The sequence below is a fragment of the Eublepharis macularius genome, chromosome 18 (assembly GCF_028583425.1).
Source record: "Eublepharis macularius isolate TG4126 chromosome 18, MPM_Emac_v1.0, whole genome shotgun sequence".
Classification (NCBI taxonomy): Eukaryota; Metazoa; Chordata; class Lepidosauria; order Squamata; family Eublepharidae; genus Eublepharis; species Eublepharis macularius.
In genome coordinates this window covers 12995413-13016724 of record NC_072807.1, presented here as the reverse complement: position 1 = coordinate 13016724, position 21312 = coordinate 12995413, and the positions used below count along the sequence as shown (strand labels likewise).

Sequence of the window (21312 nt, the reverse complement as noted above, 5' to 3'; positions counted from 1 at the left end):
CTTTCTCTGTGGGAGTCCCGACCTTATGGAACGGCCTATCTGAAGAGGTCAGGGAAGCCCCCACTCTCCTGGCTGTTTGCAAACGATGCAAAACTGAATTATTCGGGAGGGCTTTCTAACCAGGTGACAGAACTTCTTATAAACTGGCGCAATTTGCCTTAGCAGCTAAGAAAGTATGAGCTAGAGCTGTGACTAATAGCTGAGACGCTAACTTGTATACAATGCAGGTGCTATGTGTTTTAATGTGGTTTTATCATTATGTTATTGTTGGTTGCTCTATAACAATTTTTTTCTTGTTTCACAAATGGCCTCACACAAGGAACATTTTCTGAGTTCTGAGACTCATTCTATGTAATATTCACTGAGAAAAACAGACTATAAATAATGTAAATAACCAGGGCTTTTTTCTGGGGAAAGAGGTGGTGGAACTCAGTGGGTTGCCCTCGGAGAAAATGATCACATGGCTGGTGGCCCCACCCCCTGATCTCCAGACAGAGGGGAGTTGAGATTGCCCTCCGCGCCATGGCGCGGAGGGCAATCTAAACTCCCCTCTGCCTGGAGATCAGGGGGCGGGGCCACCAGCCATGTGACCATTTTCAAGAGGTTCCGGAACTCCGTTCCCCTGCATTCCAGCTGAAAAAAAGCCCTGTAAATAACTAAACAAAATTATCTCGCCTTCCTCCCCAGTGGGGACCCCAAAGGGGCTTACATAGTTCTCCTCTCCTCCAATTAATCCTCCCAACATTGTGAGGTCAGTTAGGCTGAGAGTGTGAGACTGGCCCAAGGTCACCCAGCAAGCTTCCAAAGCAGAGGAGAGGTGTGAACCTGGGTATCCTAGGTCCAATACTCTAGCCACTATACACCATGCATAATTTTACTCCAATTTGGAATTTACATGCAACATCTGATAGTCTCACTAGGTATACATTCAAGATTTGGATGTGGATGTGGGCATGTGGATGTGGACAAAATCGAGAGGGTGGAGAGGGATGTGGATGTGGACAAAAAAGGATGTGGACAAAATCGAGAGGGTGCAGAGGAGAGTGACGAGGATGATCAGGGGTCTGGAGACTGAGCCCTACGAGGAAAGGCTGAGGGCCTTGGGAATGTTGAGTTTGGAGAAGAGGAGGTTGAGGGGGGACATGATTGCTCTCTTTAAATATTCGAAAGGCTGTCATTTGGAGGAGGGCAAGGAGCTGTTCCAGTTGGCAGCAGAGGGTAAGACCCGAAGCAATGGGCTTAAATTACATGCACAAAGATACCGGCTGGATATTAGGAAGAACTTTTTCACGGTCAGAGTAGTTCAAAGGTGGAATCAGCTGCCTAGGGAGGTGGTGAGCTCCCCGTCACTGGCAGTTTTCAAGAAGAGGCTGGATGAATCTTTGTCAGGGATGCTTTAGGCTAATCCTGCATTGGGCAGAGGGTTGGACTAGATGGTCTATATGGCCCCTTCCAACTCTATGATTCTATGATTTGACAGATATCACCTGCAAGTTGGATTTATTTCATCCGGTCCGCAATCGTGCCTGACTAGCCAGTCTAAGAAATGTATTAAAATGGTTCTGAGACACTGCCTTTCATAAAACGTGAGAAAAGAATTTGCTTACCTGTTTTTTGCAGCAGTTGTCGCAACTTACTTCAGGATGTTGCTTACAATACTTAGAATTAAAGTCGGTTTCCCCGAAGTAGGCTAGCAGCTGCAGTCTCCGGCACTCCATTACATTCTCACAGTAATGAACCATACTGTAGAGATTGTTGAAATGAGTCTGTTGAGAATGACTGTTCCGATCTTTTTCCACTGAAATACAAAGAATGGTCCCCTTTACTTGTTGTAGGACAGGCAGTGCGGGGAGTGGGAGATTATAGGACAGAACAGACGCTTGCTTCAAGTCAATAATATGCAAACACACACACAATCGGATGACTGCACGCCAACACACTACAAGCTTCTGGCTTTCAGTTACAGGCACAAACTCTGCTGACAACCGTGCCTGAACACTCTTTCCCTTGAGCATGGAGCGCAACTGAAGGCTTCCTAGTTGAATCAAGCTCCAGTTTGTATGCTAGCTCACCTGCGGCATGTGGGAAACTTCTTCCCTGCAAACTGGCTCCAGGATATCAGGGCAAACTGAAGGATGCTGAAAATAAAAGGCTTTCTAATCCTGCTACAAACACAAAAAGAGGAAAAACGCCTGGCATAGCAATCAGTCAATGTCCTGGATGACTCTGGTTAGGCTTGATTCAGGTATAGGCGTGCACTTACGAATCCTTAAGAGTCTAGTTAACTTTTCTATACCAAATTATTTAACTCTTGGCAAGAGGTTCACTACAAATAACAATTTAGTTTCGTTACTGGGTATAGTACATAAATAACACTATTACAGAATCTCAGCTTCCATTCCATTGAGAGTTTAGTGTAGTGGTTAAGAGTGCGGGACTCTAATCTGGAGAACCGGGTTCGATTCCCCACTCCTCCACCTGAAGCCAGCTGGGAGACCTTGGGTTAGTCACAGCTCTCTCAGAGCTCTCTCAGCCCCACCCACCCCACAAGGTGTTTGTTGTGGGGATAATAATAACATACTTTGTAAACCACTATGAGTGGGCATTAAGTTGTCCTGAAGAGCGGTATATAAATCGAATGTTGTTGGTATTCTAAGCCTGTATTAGTAAAACATGATTATTCAGCATTCTTACTATCACCTCAATCAACAGAAAATCATACCATCCATTATAACTACATAGAACATTACAGGATAGCAATTATATGAGTCCCAAGAAAGTATCTTACCCAAAGATAAGCAGGTCACAGGCAAGGAATTCATAGGAAGAAGCCCCCAATCGATTCAGGTTCTCATATTTATATGGTTTCAGAACCATCTAACAATAACTATCTCTGATAAGGGTTCATATTCTTGACTAACTAATTATCTTATAACTTCAAACATCAGACAAGGTTCTCTATATTTGAAATATCTTATTAAATGTATATAAAAATATAGTTAGATCATTCTTGCTACTTTTTATCTAAAAGTCTATGGGAAATTAGTGATTATAAATTTCTCATACATATGAATATTTTTTGGCCCTCTACCAATACATCCCATACACCCATCTTTGAGTTATATCTCCAATTCTGTGGAGTCAGACATTCTTGTCTTTCTCAGACAGTCTCTGCACCTGGGCCTCAACATATTATATACGCTGATATGGGTTAGATGGCTCTTTGAATCAACTTGTTCCCAATCATTTTGGTATCATGACCCACAAGTCCAAATTTATGGTGACCCATCCAGGGCTGGCCCTACCAAATGAGAAGGAACTGGGGGGACACCCAGTTGAGGAGAAGTTGGAAGATGGCAGATGTCAGCTAAGAGATGGGTGGCAAGCAGCTCAGTGCAGTACATCTCCCACAGTAGTGTGTACCAGTTGGTATGAAGGGACAGACAGAACCTGCTTAGAAGAGTGTCGCTGGCTTATCTGTCCACATAGGGAGAGGTGGCCCTCAGGCCATGCAAACTTTTAAAGGGAAGCAGTGCAACATGTCCACAGTGGGTCACTCAAGTAAGACAACAAATGGTCATATTTAGCACTAGCTGAAGATTCTGAGCGGTCTTCAAGGACAGCCCCGCGTAAAGTGAATTACAGTTAATCAGGGCTTTTTTTCAGGGGGAATGCGGTGGAACGGAGTTCCCACACCTCTTAAAAATGGTCACATGTCTGGTGGCCCCACCCCCTGATCTCCAGACAGAGGGGAGTTTAGATTGCCCTCCATGCAGCAGCGCGGAGGACAATCTAAACTCCCCTCTGTCTGGAGATCAGGGGGCGGGGCCACCAGCCATGTGACCATTTTCGCCGAGGGCGATTTAAACTTTAAAAAACTCCCCCCTTCTTCCAGCTGACCCAAAGTGACATCATTGTGCGGTCCTGAGTTCCACCACCTCTTTTCCCAGAAAAACAGCCCTGCAGTTAATCACAGAATAGCAATTTTTCTATGTTTGCACTTAAAAGTGCTTGGCTCTCCCCCTAAATTTCAAAGCAACGGTTTCGTGGGTTTTGCCCCGAGATCTGTCACTCAGACACTTACTCAGAATAAGCCTCCGCAGTCTGGTGACATCACTATAGCTGTAAAAAAGCAGGCAGTGGGACATTTCGCCATCGCGCCCAGCCCGGCCCGACTCCTGATAGTAGCCTTCAATGGATTTAGGGAGAGAGGCGTGGATGACAAAGCGCACATCTGGCTTATCAATCCCCATGCCGAAAGCAATGGTGGCGCATATCACCTAGAGTGGCATAAAAAAGACCCCAATGCAACAGAAGGCAAGAAAGGTGTCACTGCCACACATGGTATAACAACCCCGCAGTATCCGTCGCCACTGCATCCTGCTTCACAGAAGCTCTTAACAAGGAGGACGAAGGCGTAACAGCGGCACTCGTAGAAACCCAAGCCACAGAGAATCTGGCACACCAAGGAAGTTCAACAGCTATTGCATGTTTCCCACAAGACTGGTCCAAACATGGCTGAGTTAATGGCCTCTAAGTCACGGGTATTTCTCACCTTGCCTTTGCAGGTGCTCTCTGCTCCTGGCTTTTGTGTCAAAGTTTGCTACATGCTCAGTACGTTCACCACCAATTGAAACCTTTTCCATCATTAAACACTGGCCATTCCACAGAGCCAACATATTACATATTCAGTCACTGGCCTTAGACCAATCCCAGCTCCTTTTGTGCCTCAAACTTCCTCTCACCGGAGGGGACGGGGGATTGACCTTTGCTCTGTATCTTTTTAAGCCTTTTACCTGACATCCATCCTGGTTAATCCACTTCTTCTGCACAAGATCCCTGGTGTTGTCAGGGAGACCAGCATGATACGCAAGTGCAAGCACACCTGCCTTCTGCAAGACACTGGCAACCGAATCGCACTCGTGCCGCGACAGGCAGTAGATTATCCCAGAGTCATCTTAAAAGAGAGAATGCATATTAGGATAGTGGTACTGGTTCCTCCGTTAAAGGTCTACCACCAATAAAGTCTCTCAAAGGCAACAACATGTGCGTGCACACGTACCATCCCACACCTTGTGTTTGTTTTATTTATGAGCCTAGTGTCAGGTTACGGAACAGGCCTTGAGAGCCGGTAACTAGCTTGATAATTAACATTATTTTATTACTCGGAGCACATATGCCGCCGATTTCCAGAGTCCCAATGCAATAATCCCTTGGGCGTCCTCAGCGAGACAAGATTCAGCATCGTCTTGTCTGTAAGTTCCTCTATTTACTGAAAAGATGGATTTAAAAAGTCGTTTTACCAGACTAAACACAAACAGGGGAAACACGAGGAGTCGACTCACATGGGTGGTATTTTCCGATCCACTGTAAACAGTCCAAAGCGATACTTTTTGGCTTTTTGGGCAAAACATCATATTTCAAGTTGTGCCTGTTGAAGCTCATACTAAACCTAGAAAAGTTCACCGGAAATCCAATTTTAAAATGCAGCGCGTTTATGAAGAGTATCTATACAGTGTCAGAGTGTGAAAGTAACTCTGGCAAGATCCAGCATTGTCCGATCATACTAATCTAAGTGACAGTTGAGTCATGTGATCATCCAAGGTTGCATCAGCCGAAAGTGCTGAGTGCACAGGTACATGCTGATTGGATGTGAGTATGTATAAATGTATGATGAGTACTGTGTATTGTGTGCCTGCATAGGTATCAGAGTCTGGCGAAGCACTTTGCCACTCTGAATTGTATAGGCTATTGGACTGTACATATGTATATATCTCTGTGACTAAACCTGTAAATAGTTCACCTTACTTGGTGTGGTCTCTGCTGCTTCTAACCTGCTTCGTATTGCCAGCCAGTAAACCGCCAGAAAGCTTTGCGTCATACAGCCAGTCAGATATGCTATGACACGAGGACATTGAGTCGGTTCCCTTCGTTCCCCCTCCAAAACATCTAAGGAAGGGATCTGCTTTCATCACAATTTGCCACCTCCAGATCAAACTTACACTTGCGGCTGACGCATCTCCAGCTGATTGAGGATGTCCTTTTGCACCCTGGGGTTGGCAGTCGCCGTAAGGGCCATCATAGGGACGGAGCAGAACTTTTTGCGAAGCATGTTCAGTCGCTTGTAGTCTGGGCGAAAGTCATGGCCCCACTGGTTGGAAGGCAACACAGAAGGCATAAGAACATCAGATCTCTGCTGGATCAGACTAGTGATGGTCCACCTAGCTCACATCCCGTTTCATTCTGTAGCCAACCAGTTGCCCTGAAGGGCTAAGAAACAGGGCACTGAGGGCCAACTGAGCAACCCATTGCCTCCTAGCACTGGGTGTCAGAGGCAACTGCCTCTGAATATGGCAGTAGCCACTGATGGACATGGTTAGTAGCCACTCATGGCCCTCTTCTCCATGAATCTGTCTTACTACCTTTTACTACCATCTGTGCTTGTTGCCATCACTATCTCTATTAGCAGTGAATTCCACCATTTCATTACTTGTTGAGTAAAAGAAGGTGGTGTTCGCTCACAGTTAAATATAAGAATAGAAAAGAGCAAGAGTCCAGTAGCACCTATAAAACTTAACGAACTTTGGGGTAGGGTATGAGCTTTTGTGAGTCATAGCTCACTTCTTCAGATACAAGCCGTGACTCATGAAAGTTCATACCCTATGGCAAATTTTGCAAGTCCTATAGGTGCTACTGGAAGCTTGCTCTTTTCTACTGCTACAGACAGACTAACACGACTACCCATCTTGATCGAGTTAAATACAAGAGTTTAACTGTCTCAGCAGTCTATGACATTTTCAAGAAGCAAACAAGAATCACCTGACTGACACAGTGCGCCTCGTCAATCACAAAGCGGGCCAACAGCTGCCGCTCATACAGATTCTCCAGGACAGACATCAGGCGACCACTCAGAGAGACCTACGAATGATATAGATGAGACACTTTACGGCTAAGTTGTCCTCAGTATTTATTAGCACATAACATACGCATTTATTTATTTTTATGGCACCTTTGAGAACACAAAGAGTGTTCCACAGATCTTATCTAGTTTACCCACAACTGCCCCAAATGTGGTTGAGACACAGCGTGACCTGCTCATGCCACCTCATGGTTAAGCAGGGGGGAGAGCTGGTTCTTGTCAATCTTGTTGCTTCATGCGCTTGGCAGACAACATCCAGAGTTTGCTAGCGTCCTTAACTGGGTGGCTTTCCGGCCCTATACAAACCTTCTCTGGAGTGACATAGAGCAGCTTTGTGACGGGATCCTTCTTTGACAGCTGCATGTAGATTCTGGATGCCTCAGCATCTGTCCTATCACCCGTCAGGTAAGTAGCTGGAATCTACAAGGCAGAGAAAGCAGCAAATGAAGTGTCTGTCAAACACGATCACCTTTAATAAAGGATGCCCATTCACTTTACATTCCAAAAACTGCAAACAGATCCCAAAACAGGTGGTGCTATATTCTGTAGCTCTATTCTCAGCACATGTGCTCCTCCTTTTCCCATGGTGCTCTGCACTTAAACTCAGCAATGAAAGACCAGGAAATACCTAACCAGGGCTATACCTGGGAGGCGATCAAGGGACACTTCTAGCGAGGGCTCATTTCGAGGGGGAACGCACAGGAACACAGTTCCGGTAGTTCCCCAAAGAGGTCACATGTCAGGTGGCCCCACCCACCTGACTCTCGGCCATTTTAGGCCTGTTTTGGCCTGGATTGGGGCCAAAATGGCCTGGATCGGGCCTCTGATAGGTGGTGGATCACTCTCCCGCTCATCAGAGGCCCAATCCTTACCATTTTGGGCCCCTTTTCAGCCATTTTCAGCCCCTTTTTGCCATTTCGCGCCCAATTTCGGCCCTGAATGGCCAAGATGGGGTCCAAAACAGCCAGAATAGGTGATGTCAGGGGGTGTGGCATATGCAAATCAGTTATACCACTTCCGGTGATGGCAGGAGGCGTAGCATATGCTCATCAGTTCCTCCAGCTCTTTTTCTACGAAATGACCCCTGCTCCTTGCCCAGCTTATGGAAGCTATCCTCAGTTTTCAGTCTGAATTCCCAATGGCATCAAGCCAGTTTAGTCTAAGTCTGTTGGATTAATTTGAATTCAAATCGTGCTGGCCAAATATGTCTTTAATGAGAAGAAGGTGCACAATGTTATGAAGATAAATCGCCAAGAGCAGAACAGACACACACTGGCAGAAGAGAAAACGGCACAGTCTGGGCTTGAACTCACGGCCATGGACGTCAGCTTCTGAACTTGATCAACTATCAGTGACCTCAAGGGGGAGATCACAATGGTGACTCCCGAAGAAACGCAGGCGGGCAGCTGATAGCATAAGCTCTTGCCACCTCCTGTGTCAGGCAGAAAAACAGAGATGATTTGAAGCATGGACCGCAAAGCTTAATCAAGGCGGAAACTCTCCTTAACGCTGTTTCAATAACCGATTTCACATTAGATTTCCCGCAAGACTTCTCCTCAGCCACGAAAGCGGGAGGTTGGCATGCAGGCCACAATACAACACTGCATTTAAACGTAGAAATTATCTTAACAAAAATTCTAAAGATATCATCCCTAATAGTCATTTACGCAGCTAATGATAAATCAGTGCAGCAATTAACCAGATAATGCAAGGCATTCTGTGAACGCTAGCACCTGCCACCATGACTTTATAATTATCTTTTTTACAGTATCAAAAAAATAGCTTTTTAAAACGGTTCATTTTTGCATTCCTATTCTCCAGCAGCTTACAAATTAATTTCTCTTTGGTATTCATTAGAAATAGTATGTTATGACTGGTAAACATCAGACTGGATTTTTAAAATAATTGTTAAATATGGAAATGAAAAAGGTTTAAAAGCATTTATTCTTCACTTTATCTGTAAAGAATTACTGAAGGGATATAGTTCAAAAGCCCAGTAAGGTACTGAAATTGTGTTTATGTTATTGAGATATAAAGGAATATAGTATTTGTGTCTTAGCCATCACTAAAGCCAACTGCTCAGTCAAAATGTGTTTGGTCTTTCATATCAAACACATTTTGACTGAAATATTATCTGAAATATTATCTGAAAAACTTGTAAAAGAACATGTTTGGTTAATTTTTCATGGGAATGCATTCTTTCTTATGATATCTTGAGTATCTTATTTGTATTATGTTTCTGAAGTAGACGTAATTCATTCCTGGCCCAGTGTTGGATTTCTGACTCTCCCAGTATCACAACCCCAAACTTTGCTATCTGTCTTGTGCTACACATTATACAATAACAAACAAGATACTGGCACTGGATTTCAAACTGCGTAAGTCACAGCATGTCACCACCACCTCAGAGCCAAGCTACAAGTGACGCGTGACACAGGTTGGACACTTGTCAGCTTCCCTCAAGTTTTGATGGGAAATGTAGGCGTCCTGGTCTTGCAGCTGTAATGGAGAGCCAAGCTGTAAAACCAGGATGCCTACATTTCCCATCAAAACTTGAGGGAAGCTGACAAGTGTCCAACCTGTGTCAGGCGTTACTTGTAACTTGGCTCTCAGATGTATAAACTCCATTTGCAAGAACCACCCCCCCCCCCATTCCAAGCTTCCCCTGAGAGCAAACTGGAGCGCCTGCTTCCTTGCCCTCACCCCCATTTTCACCGGGCACCTACACATACCTGTAGGCATCAAGATGAAACAATCTTCATTCAGCAGAGCAGCATTGATGGCCTCCAACTGATTTGTTCGGAAGTGATGAAGACCAAATTTTTTGTGAAATACCTTCATCATTTCATTAGAATGGGGAAACGCTAAGCCTTTGAAGCGTTCCAACACTGCATTTCTAGGTGGCGTTTTGACCAGTGGGGCTAAGAGACAAGAAAGGCTTGTTACAAGATTGAACAAAATAACATGGATTTTGCGTTTCCCCAACGTGGCGCTTCCCTGGCACCCACCATGTTTTTCAGAAAAGTCTGTGTTTGGCTGCCTTCACTCAAAGAAAAGGGTTTTCCCAGATGGCTGCAATAGCAGCCACAGGCTAGTCAGTTAAGATGGCGGGTGGCCGTCTCGCGTGTTTTTCCATGGTCTCCTCCTCCTCGGTCTTTCCTTCATTTATCCACACGATTCAATTAGGGCTGTAACTGTTGCCCTTTTTGCCTGACAATCGGGTTGCTCGTGTAAGACCATGGGATGAGGTGACAAAGACCTTTCTAGATCACTCATTTTTATACAGGTTTCTGTTTTTATTTTTTGGGTGAGAAATCACCTCCTATACAAATTTCAAAGAAATAAGTTACTTAAGAACAGCCACCCCCTGCCCTTATAAAAATAAAAACATGTTAACGTAGGAAGCTAGAGAGAAATTAAGAATTATGCATCATTTCACTTCCCACCACTCTGTGACTGACTCTGACTCCTGTGGCAGTCATTTTGCTGTAGAGCTCACCACATTCTCCAAAAATTCCAAATGAACCCATAGGTTCAAAAAGGTTGGAGGAGCCCTGCCTCACAACACATAAGACAGGCTACCAATCTTCTCTCATTTATCTCCAACAGTTACAAGAATCCTGAACAACTGGATGTCTTTACCACCCAAAAGTCTTACTGTTCCTACCTGCTGTGCCTCACCCTCTAAGCCCAGGAGTCAGCAACCTTCTATACTCAAAGCGCCATGTTATTAAACATGACTGATTACTGATTGGTGTAGTGGTTAAGAGCACGGGACTCTAATCTGGAGAGCCGGGTTTGATTCCCCACTCCTCCACGAAAGCCAGCTGGGTGACCTTGGGCGAGTCACAGTTCTCTGGAGCTCTCTCAGCCCCATCCACCTCACAGGGTGATTGTTGTGGGGTAATAATAACACTTTGTAAACTGCTCTGAGTGGGCATTAAGTTGTCCTGAAGGGCGGTATATAAATCGAATGTTGTTAAATGTTGTTGATATGCTGATATTAAACATGACTGATAACCAGGGCTTTTTTTCAGCTGGAACACAGTGGACGGCACCTCTTGAAAATGGTCACATGGCCGGCAGCCCCGCCCCCCGATCTTCAGGCAGAAGGGAGTTGAGGTTGCCCTCCGTGCTGCTTGGCGCAGAGGGCAATCTAAACTCCCCTCTGTCTGGAGATCAGGGGGCGGGGCCACCAGCCATGTGACCATTTTTGCCAAGGGCGATTTAAACTTTTAAAAGCTTCCCCCTTGTTCCAGCTGACCCAAAGTGATGTCATTGTGCAGTCCTGGGAGCACACGCATTCTCATACTGGCTATTCCACCATCCTGCAGACCCCTCCAATATGTTTTAAAGATTTGATGCTCCTTTTAAAAAGAACTCTACTTGGTTCCACAGTAAGCTGTCTTGGGGACCCTACTTGGATGGAAAAGTGGCACAGAAATGTTTTAAATGATTAATTAGTAATACATTTGGCTCTGCAATCGTAAGCTGCAGACCTGTGAAAGCATTCAGAAGGAAGCTGCAACTAGGAGAGGCCATTTGACATTTCTTCCTTTTTATCCCAAACAGGGCAAACTCAGGCCCAAGCTAGATGGGACAGCAAGTTGAGATCAACTAGCATGCAACGTGAGATCAGTTAGAATGCCTGACCTCTTTTACTGTGGTTATTTAGGATCAGCTAAACACACCATGTTAGAGAGAATGAAAACATTTATGCAAATGCTTTTAAAGCACAACTAAGGGTCTCACTGACTCTCAAAAGCTTACACTCTGAAAATCTTGTTGGTCTCTAAGGTGCCACTGGACTCATATCCAAATGACCCCAGAGTCATCTAAAAATACAGACAACATCCTAGGGTTGGAATTCTGGTTCCTCTCAAGGCAAAATTCACCACCAGTAAAGCCTCTCAAAGGCAACAACAGGTATGTGCCCGTGTGCCAAGCCACACCTCACGTTTGGACAGGCCTCCAAGCTATGAACCTGCTCCTCATTCAGAAACACTGCAGCCTTCTTCAGGACAGGCTGACTGTGTCCTTCGTCCTCCACTCGGGGCCTTCTCCACATTCCAGAGGTGGATCAGGACTGTGATAGGAGCGAAAGCCTTGCTGACCAGAAAATCCTTAGGAGACTTCAGGAATATTCTGGATCCATCAGCCTCCGGAGGTGGACTGTCTTAACCACCCTTTTAAAGTGTCCCATTGCCCCTAAGTCTGAACCTCATCAGGACATGGTCAGCGCATGAGAAGGGTGAGAGCAAAACTCCCCCTTCACCATGCCATGTATTCTGTCCCCAGAAAAAGCTGAATCAAGCCTATGACTATCCGCTATATTCGTAGGAACCAGAATGTTCTGGAAACATTAACAAGCCAAACTACCCTCAAGTCCTGAGCAACTCCCATCAGCTCAGGGCAGCCTTGGCACAAACACTGAAGTCCTCGAGGACAGCAAACCTCAGGGTCTTCAACACCCAATCTGAGAGTTTCTCTACATGAGACATCTTAAATGGGGACGCTCAAGTGTAGGGAGACTTAATGTTAGCTGGGAAGCGTAGTTTAAAAAGACGGAGCTGGTGGAGATTGCCCCTCAGAGGGTTTGTTAAATTCATCTTCTGACAGAGCCTTCAGGGAGGCAAAGATGAAAATAACAAACCCTCTGTGGAGCAATCTCCACCAGCTCTATCTTTTAAAACTATGCTTCCATGCAAACATTACATCTTCCTACACTTGAGCATAGCCATGTAAAATAACAACATTTGATTTATATACTGCCCGTCATGACAACTTAAAGCCCACTCAGAGCAGTTTACAAAGTATGTTATTATAATCTCCACAACAATAATCACCCTGTGAGGTGGGCGGGGCTGAGAGAGCTCTGAGAGAGCTGTGACTAGCCCAAGGTCACTCCGCTGGTTTCAAGTGGAGGAGTGGGGAATCAAACCCAGTTCTCCAGATTAGAGTCCCGCCACTCTTAAGCACTACACCAAATTGGCTCATATAGAGACTCTGAGGCTGCCTTCATCAGTTCAGGCAGGGAGACTGTTTGGGTAACATGTCAGCAGAATCCCTATTCTGTCACAAGCCCCCACCATACATACATACACACTCCAAACTGGGACTCTGGGTAACACAACAGCTGGCGAGTACCTCCAACCGAAGGACAGAGAGATCAGTGCCACACTCCCTCCCACCTTCTGGGGCCCAGGAAGCCATGATCAACGATAGAAGAATGAGCACAGTTCACCTGAGCAGCTCTTGACAGGCATGAAGCAGTTTGGTCGGGGAAAAGAAGGATCTGAAAGACGGCCATTTCCATTGGCAGGATGGGAGATTTTTCCTGGAAGGGGTTTGGCAGGATGATCTTCCTGAACGTGTTGGGAGAGCCCCGTCGGCTGTTGTTCAGCCACTGAGTTATTTAGCATATCGTCCAACTCATCACCCAAGTCATCAAAATCATCAACATCAAAATCCAGGTCTGCAGTTACTGAGCTCCTCCTACTTCCAAAGCTGCTTTTAGCCAAGTAGGGTTTGTTTTGGCCCCTTAAAGCATCAAGATTAATTTTGGAACTCAGCCAGCGTTCGTCTCTCTCATCCCTGAGCGACGTTTGTTCCTGGACACCCCTCCTAGGAAAAGAAATTTCTGCATTTCCTGAGACGTCACTGTTCAAAACAGAACTCTCTGAAAAACTTAATATTTCAGCCTCATCCGGGTCTTGAGTTGTCGCCGTCAAGGGAGTTGAATGATATTTGCGTGGGTACTCAACAGCAAGCGGTGATCTGGAGAAAAGTTTACCATCACAGACAGAGCTTATTCGGGGGGCAACGGCGTAATCATTTCTCAGATGAAGAGTCACATCATCGTACCGAGAGCTGTCATATCGCAAAGATGTTTGGTGTTTTATGGCTGGAGAGATATTGGTGTTCTTTCCACTGTTTTCAGTATTTAATAGTTTTCTTCTGTAAAGAAGGAACACACTTTGTTAACAGATCCAGAGGAGTTAGCCGTGTTCGTCTGTAGTAGCAAAATAGAAAAGAGTCCAGTAGCACCTTTAAGACCAGGGCTTTTTTTCTGGGAAAAGAGGTGGTGGAACTCAGCGGGTTGCCCTCAGAGAAAATGGTCACATGGCTGGTGGCCCCGCCCCCTGATCTCCAGACAGAGGGGAGTTGAGATTGCCCTCGGCCGAGGGCAATCTCAACTCCCCTCTGTCTGGAGATCAGGGGGCGGGGCCACCAGCCATGTGACCATTTTCAAGAGGTTCCGGAACTCCATTCTTCCTGAAAAAAAGCCCTGTTTAAGACTAACCAACTTTACTGTAGCATAAGCTTTCGAGAACCACAGCTCTGTTCGTCAGATGCATGGAGGGTATGAAGAAACTGGTCAGATATATAGGTGGTGAGGGATGGGATGGGGGAGTAGATGCAATCAGTAGCTTCCGATAATGGGATCAGTTACTTCTGATAATGAGATAACCATTCATAGTCTCTATTCAGTTCAAGTCTGACTGAGTCAAATTTACATTTGAATTCCAACAGCAGCTTCCCATTGGATTTTGTTTGTGAAAGGTTTCTGTTGCACTACGGTGACCGTTAAGTCCTTGATGGAATGTCCTGGTAGACCGAAGCGTTCTCCCACTGGTTTCTGGATGTTGCTATTTATTCTTTTGCGCAGAGGTTGGCTGGTTTGCCCAATATACAGAGCAAATGGACATTGTTGGCACATGAGGGCATATGCATCTGACGAAGAGAACTGTGGTTCTCGAAAGCTTATGCTACAGTAAAGTTGGTTAGTCTTAAAGGTGCTACTGGACTCTTTTCTGCTTTGTTAACATGTCATCAATTGCTCTTTTTTTATTTATTTACTTTAGTTTACCTTCCTCACTGAGACTCAAGACAAATTAAACAGTGTAAATCAATGCAATCTATATAGGATTACAGCAATCCAGAACAAGGCATAAAGCATGAAAAATGATAGCCTGACAGCACTCCTGACCTCCTCAACCCAGCCATTCCACAAGGAGGGGACCAGAACCGGAAATGCATGTGTTGATTCTGCCCATTCGCAGGGTGGCGCCTCCAGAAGGCCTTGAGCAAATGCGCAAAGCTGCCACGATGGAGCAGAGTAGGAGAGGCAGCCTTGTAGATAAGAGGGCCCAAGACCACGCAGGGCTTTGTATGGAATAGCCAATACCTTGAATTAAGTTGATAACCAATGGGCAGCCAGTGGCATGATTGCAGAGTGGGTACAATGGGCACGCTCCAGCTAGCTCCTGATACTAGCCAAGCTGCAGCATTCTGTACCAACTGGAGCCTCGGAGACGACCAATAGTCTCAACATGGATCCAGACGGCCATGTCAATCAAGTCAAGGTAGTGGGCCAAGCATTTTTTGCAGCTGCATTAACTTGCATCTCTAGTAGTAATGCTGAATCCAATATAACCCCTAGGCTCTTAACTGAATCAGCAATGGTCAACTGAACTCCACTGAAAGGGGGAAGTACAGTGTCCTTCAAGTGCTCAGCCTTCCCAACTGCTGTCTTGTCTGGGTTCAGTTTCAATTTGTTCACTCCTAGCCATTTGACCACAGCAGTCAGGCAGTGGCTCAACACCTCTACCATACTTCCAGGCTATTTGGACAGATATACAGAGCTGGGTGTCATCAACATATTGATGACAACCTACCCCAAAACCATGAATTTTTCCTAAGGATTTTACATAATGATTGAATATCATGGGGGACAGGATTGCACCTCTAGGAACTACACACTGATGACAACTGGTATCCAATGGCAACCCTTTTGAGTCGAGCCCTTAAGAAACAACTTAAGCCAATCCAGAGCCTGTCCCTTGATACTTTTATGCTTCTTCTGAATGGATTTTGTCTCACTAGCAAGTTGCAGGCTCCTGCATCCATTCCGGACAGTTTCTCACTTGGGCCTTGCTGAAGCCATTGCCCAGTCCCTGCTTCTCCATTGCCATTCCCCTCTTTAAAAAAACCAAAAACACATGTTGAGTCTACACCATATCATTCAGGCAGCCATTTGACCTGGTTAACTTAGCTAAAAAACTATAAACACACCAAAATCCAAGGCCACAAGTGCAGTCAGTGAACAGGATTGAGGAATGTGGAAGGCTAAGTACAGGAACAGAGACAGAAAAATGCTGGTCTGAGGGTACCCACAATGAGGATAGACACCTGTGGCTCCAGGGAGGGAAGGAAAGCAGCCAGCCATTCATAATCGCTAGAAATTTCTTTGCGCCACTCTAACAACTTGCTCTTCAGCTTTACACTGCTTTTATTCAGGAATACAAGAGTGAGTTCAGGCACAAGCAATATTTCAAGTTGGGCTAAAGCCTTGCGAATATTATTTCTTTGATCGCTTCAGTTTAGTAGACGCCAACAGATCCCAAGTGTGCTTACGCCACAGAGAACACGCACGTATATTAACAACATTCTGAATGACTGAAGCCTCCAACCTGCAGTCTCTCTTCTGAAGAAGCTCCTTCCCACAAGTCAGAAATTTTAGCTCCCTTTCTGGGATGGAATCCACCAGGTCACAGATTCCTTCCATCAAGCGATACAGAATATTCTCAGATGGCGAGAACATATCTGAAACATCATAAAGTTATGCCATGTTAGCTGCAAGCAATCCCCCACTTGATGCTGACGCTCTAACCTATAATCCTTAACATGCCCGTATGCTTCAGTAGGACTTGTGCTGGGAGATTTAAAGAGTTGCAGAGTTTAATATTAGTGCACTGGAAATAAGTAGACAGACTTCTGTGGTTTTAGCTCTAGAAAATGCTTTTACTACATGTCAGGGAAAAGGGTGCATTGGTTAAAAATAAAGACCAGCTAACTGTCTACATCGTGATGGTTAACTTAAATCTCCAAGAGAGCATTAGAGAGTGGCAGCTGCAGTGGACAAAGAGCAATAAAACCTTAGTATATGCTGCTAGTCAATTGCCCCCAATAAACTGGATCATCCAATAGACAATCCTAGAGCCCTTCATTAAGACAAAAGACTCCCCTTTCTATGGCGGGAACTTTTACTCGACAGATAACTGGTCCTATGCTAACTAGCTACTTAACAAATAAAATAGCAATTTAACTCTTTCATGACAGAATGTAGGACACTTGCTAAAATCCCAATAACTTGAATATATTTCTGAAGGATGTTGCCATAACTGTTCTGTATTTCGTTGGCATTCTGGAAAGCCCTTCTCTACAAGTTGTTTGCAGAGAATCACATAAGCCTTGTGCAAAAAGTACCTGGCAAATCTATGGAGGTGGACAGACCAAGAAGAGGCAGGTACAGGCAGTTTTACAGGACTGAATTTCAGCTATGAAGGACAACGGCCAGGCAATGAATGTTGAGAAGGAATTATATCTAGTTCTACAAACAAGCCCAGAGAGATTTAGCCAATTTTGACTCAGTCCAAATTTGAAGAACATAGGCAAGCAAGTATTCTTCAAAAGAAAAGAACCAAACGTGATAGCAGTTAAAGGACAGAAGTTACTCCTCTGAAGTTCTCAAACAAGCCTTTCATAAGGCAAAGAACACCCAGAATATCTTTATTAACACCTAGGATTCCCAATAACGACACAGACAGAATTGGTCATCCCGTTGACCTATGATTGCTCTTTCACTGATGTGAGAAATATAATAGAAAAACATGGGTACCTTTTGTCTGATATTCCCAGATGCAAGTTCAACCCTCTGTTTACTTTTAAGAGGGCAAGCAATCTTAAGGATACGGTGGTCAAGGAGTACACTGAAGGAACATACTTTAGGATAATACCCTGACTAGGGTGAGTGGAATTCCAAAAGGTAACTTGCCATGTGGCAATTGTACTGTATGTGGTCTTTGACTTAAAACTAACATGTTCCAAAGTTCTTCAAAGAGTAGAAGGTACTACATTAGGTCTTTTTAAACTGTAATTCCATATGTAAGCTTTACCTTCCTGCCTTTCAATGGAACAGCAGCTTTCAAAACCAGAGTCTGGTGAGCTGTTTTTCATGCCTTCAGCTGTTTTCTCAAGAGATTCTCTGAAAAAACGACACGAATATTAAGTCATTAAGAACTCCAGATAAGCACACTGTAGAGAAAAAAAGTTTTGGCTTCAAACCCCCCAATACTCAGATTCTGAAACCAACACTGTTGTCTACATGACCCAGAAAACCTGTTTTCTATTATCCTTTTTGTCCTGTTTTTCCGACAATTCACTGACAAAACACATTACAAATCCATGAGAAGACAGGCCAAACTGAATTGCTTCTGCAAGAAAGGACCTGAGAAATGTTCTGCTCGACTTTTGTGCATGATTCAGGAAGAAACAAGTTTATTGGATATGACATACCGATCATTTTTTAAAGCAGATGAGAAAGAAGGAATTTCTTTCACTGGGGATGGAGGGATGATGTCTTCTTCATCATCATCATCATCAAGCTCAATGCACACTACTTCATCATCCAGTTCTTCATCCGGTTCCTTGCCTCCACTGGAGCCAAAACCATTCTGTGCTTTAACACAATCGGCACACAACAAAAACCAAAAATCAGGTACGTATAATAATAATCAGAACAGTCTTAAAATAAAGTCAGACTATTAATTGGGGGGGGGGGATCATACTGACCCACACAAAACTCAGCAAAATACAAGATGTCCATCATACTTTTATATTAGGGCCAACCGTAATGACCCAAAACAGAGCACACGCTTCTGAGGTCATCAGAACTGTTCCTCAAGTCTGATGTTAGAAAATTTTTACAAAATTAGAAAGGGGTCAAGACCTATCTTTAATTGAACTGAACTAAAAACAACCAAGCTTAACCGAACTACCAAATGCTGCCTTCTGCTCTCAGCCTGCAAAAAGAAGTATGTTTCATACATGCGTTTTTGAGTGACATTTGGACTTTACTGGATTCTATTTTTTCAAAGGTTATAACTCTCCACTGTTGGTCCCCGTTCCCCAAAACACAAGCACTGACTTTGAGCACCTGCATCAATAAATACAGAAGCCTGTTATCATCTAGCACCAAATCCTCACACGACCCCATCTAAAGAGCTTGATTTTAAACATCAGGGGTTTTTTTTGCTAAACTACAAACCTGCTCCTTCAGAGAAAGTGCTACCACCACCAGACAGGCTAACTCTAGTCCCTGGGCAGCTTCTCCATGAACCAATAACACCTCTTAGACCCAGTTTGGTTTTCCAGGCCCTCACCCATCCACCCAACTCCACTGACCTCCTTGAGTTATTGGGATCGGCATCAAGGAGACTCTTTGCAATGCCAGTATACTTCGTTATTTATTTAGCATCACTGTACAAAAGACCTAGCACAGGCAGAGCTTGCTAAGACACCCAATAGGTGCCTAACTTATCTGTCTGGAAGTTAGACCCAGCAGACAGGATTCCAGCAAGAATGGCTGAACAGTGGTTCAGTGAGACTTAATGTATTAAGTGTTTGCAAGCCCCAGACCTAGCTGAAAAATGCTGCTTCCACTAATCAACAATACCTGCAAGTAATCTGAGTTTCTAGTGAACAACCTTGAAGACAAGCCTCAGAGAGTCCCAGCAGCTATCCTCCCTGAATGTTCTCACAGCAGTAATGGCAATTAGTTTCTGTACCTGATTGGCTCCCATGTTGACTGGTGATGTGCTCAGGGATTTGAAAAATTGGCATCTGAGTACACCTTACCTACCACCATTCTCTGTTCTTCAGTATGGTGTAGCCAGTTTGGTGTACTGGTTAAGAGCGGCAGGACTCTAATCTGAAGAACTGGGTTTGATTCCCCACTTCCCCGCTTGAAGTCAGCTGGGCGACCTTGGGTCACTCACAGCTTCTCGGAGTTCTCTCAGCCCCACCCACCTCACAGGGCAATTGTTGTGTGGATAATAATAGCACACTTTGTAAGCCACTCTGAGTGGGTGTTGTCCTGAAGGGCGGTATATAAATTGAATGTTATTATTTACCTCCATGCTGCACCAACTCAGCGTGGTGAGGGCCCACTCGCTACCAGATGGGTTAAGATGAACAGCTATTGGATGTCAACCAGAGAAGCTTTAGTCAGTCAGCTCTTAAGAGTTTTAGATAGAATTTTAGTTTAGTGACAGCTTGGTTATTTGCTTTCTGTACCTGTTGCCTGCCCCTCATGGATACACACCTTAATGTGGTGAGCGGGTTCAAGTGTGTCAGTGAAGCTGAGAGCAACACCATTGTTGTTTGAGTGCTTGCTGCTTTTGCAAAATCAAAGAGTCCAGTAGCACCTTTAAGACTAACCAACTTTATTGTAGCATAAGCTTTCGAGAATCACAGTTCTCTTTGTCAGATTCTCAAAGCTTAAGTTGGTTAGTCTTAAAGGTGCGACTGGACTCTTTGATTTTGCTACTACACACTAACACGGCTAACTCCTCTGCATCTATGCTTTTGCAAACACTCTCTAAAAGCTAAAAAAATATATATTTTTATTCAAGCGCCGTCTGGATTTCTCAGTGAGGCACGAGTACACCCCAAAATGAACCCAGGGGCTGGAGGGTCAGGGCTTGAGTGAAGGCGGAACTCTCTGCCCAAGTCGAAATTAAAAGGGTCAGGCTCGTCTCCGGCCTGGCCGGCAGCGTGGCGGTTTTCAGCGCCTGGCTGGGGTGGGGGAGTGTCAGCCGTACCTGACGGGCAATAAGGGAAGGACCTGCCCTTGAAGAAGGGGGTAAAAAGGGGGTTGCGGGGGGAGCCATTCCTCCCCGTCCTCTCTGCTAACGCCAGCGTTTGCCCGCCTTGGCGGGAGCCCCAGAACGAGCCTCGCCCTCAGGGAGGCGCGCCAGGCCCGCGTCCCGCCCTCCCCGTTGACAGACTCAGCCGAGAAGCGCCGTTCACCTCCCGCAGCTTCGCCGCGCCGCCCCTCTCGACGCCCCGCGGGGCGCTGACAGGCGGCGTCCAGGGAGGAGGCCCGCCCGCTCAGGGCCTCGGAGGAGCTGGCGGCCGGCGGGGTCTGGCTGGCGCCTCTCCGGGGCTTCTGGGGCACGAAATCCTCCAGGTCGTCCGCGGGCAGGAACTGCGGGCCGGGCGACGCGCGTCGACCGCTGCCGGGAGCACCTCCTCCGAGCGCCGCCTCGGTCTTCTTGAAGACGAAGCCCCTGCCGGCGAGAGAGACCGCTTTGGCACCGGGAGCCCCAGGGCGCCCCTCCGCCGCCCGCCCCTCCGCGAGCCGCTTACCCGGGCCTGCGCTTGGGGGCCGCCGGCTGGCCCAGGGCGCCCTTGGCGGCGTGGCGCTCCAGCTGCTCGCGGAGGTTGTTGAGCGGAACGCCGCCCGCCATGGCGCCCCGTTCGCATTTGGCGCCTCCTCAGACCGCGCTCTGCCGATTGGCGGCGGGCGGCTCCGGCGGGAAGTGACGCAC

At 45.8% G+C, this 21312-nt stretch overlaps 1 protein-coding gene across 1 annotated transcript in view; it reads right to left on the bottom strand.

The window, feature by feature from the left end:
• Positions 1-21181, bottom strand: part of BLM (BLM RecQ like helicase) — a 29025-nt gene extending 7844 nt beyond the window's left edge. Inside the window, exons 1-15 of the mRNA XM_055002609.1 lie at positions 21131-21181; positions 20792-21051; positions 18278-18440; positions 17878-17966; positions 16393-16525; positions 13164-13876; positions 9652-9840; positions 8233-8351; positions 7226-7339; positions 6820-6918; positions 6003-6151; positions 5346-5452; positions 4797-4957; positions 4085-4280; positions 1608-1798 (exon numbers count right to left, since the gene is read on the bottom strand). Coding sequence (XP_054858584.1) covers positions 1608-1798; positions 4085-4280; positions 4797-4957; positions 5346-5452; positions 6003-6151; positions 6820-6918; positions 7226-7339; positions 8233-8351; positions 9652-9840; positions 13164-13876; positions 16393-16525; positions 17878-17938 — 2232 coding nt within the window. The 5' untranslated portion in view covers positions 17939-17966; positions 18278-18440; positions 20792-21051; positions 21131-21181. The remainder of the gene's footprint in view (positions 1-1607; positions 1799-4084; positions 4281-4796; positions 4958-5345; positions 5453-6002; positions 6152-6819; positions 6919-7225; positions 7340-8232; positions 8352-9651; positions 9841-13163; positions 13877-16392; positions 16526-17877; positions 17967-18277; positions 18441-20791; positions 21052-21130) is intronic.
• Positions 21182-21312: the final 131 nt, after the last annotated feature.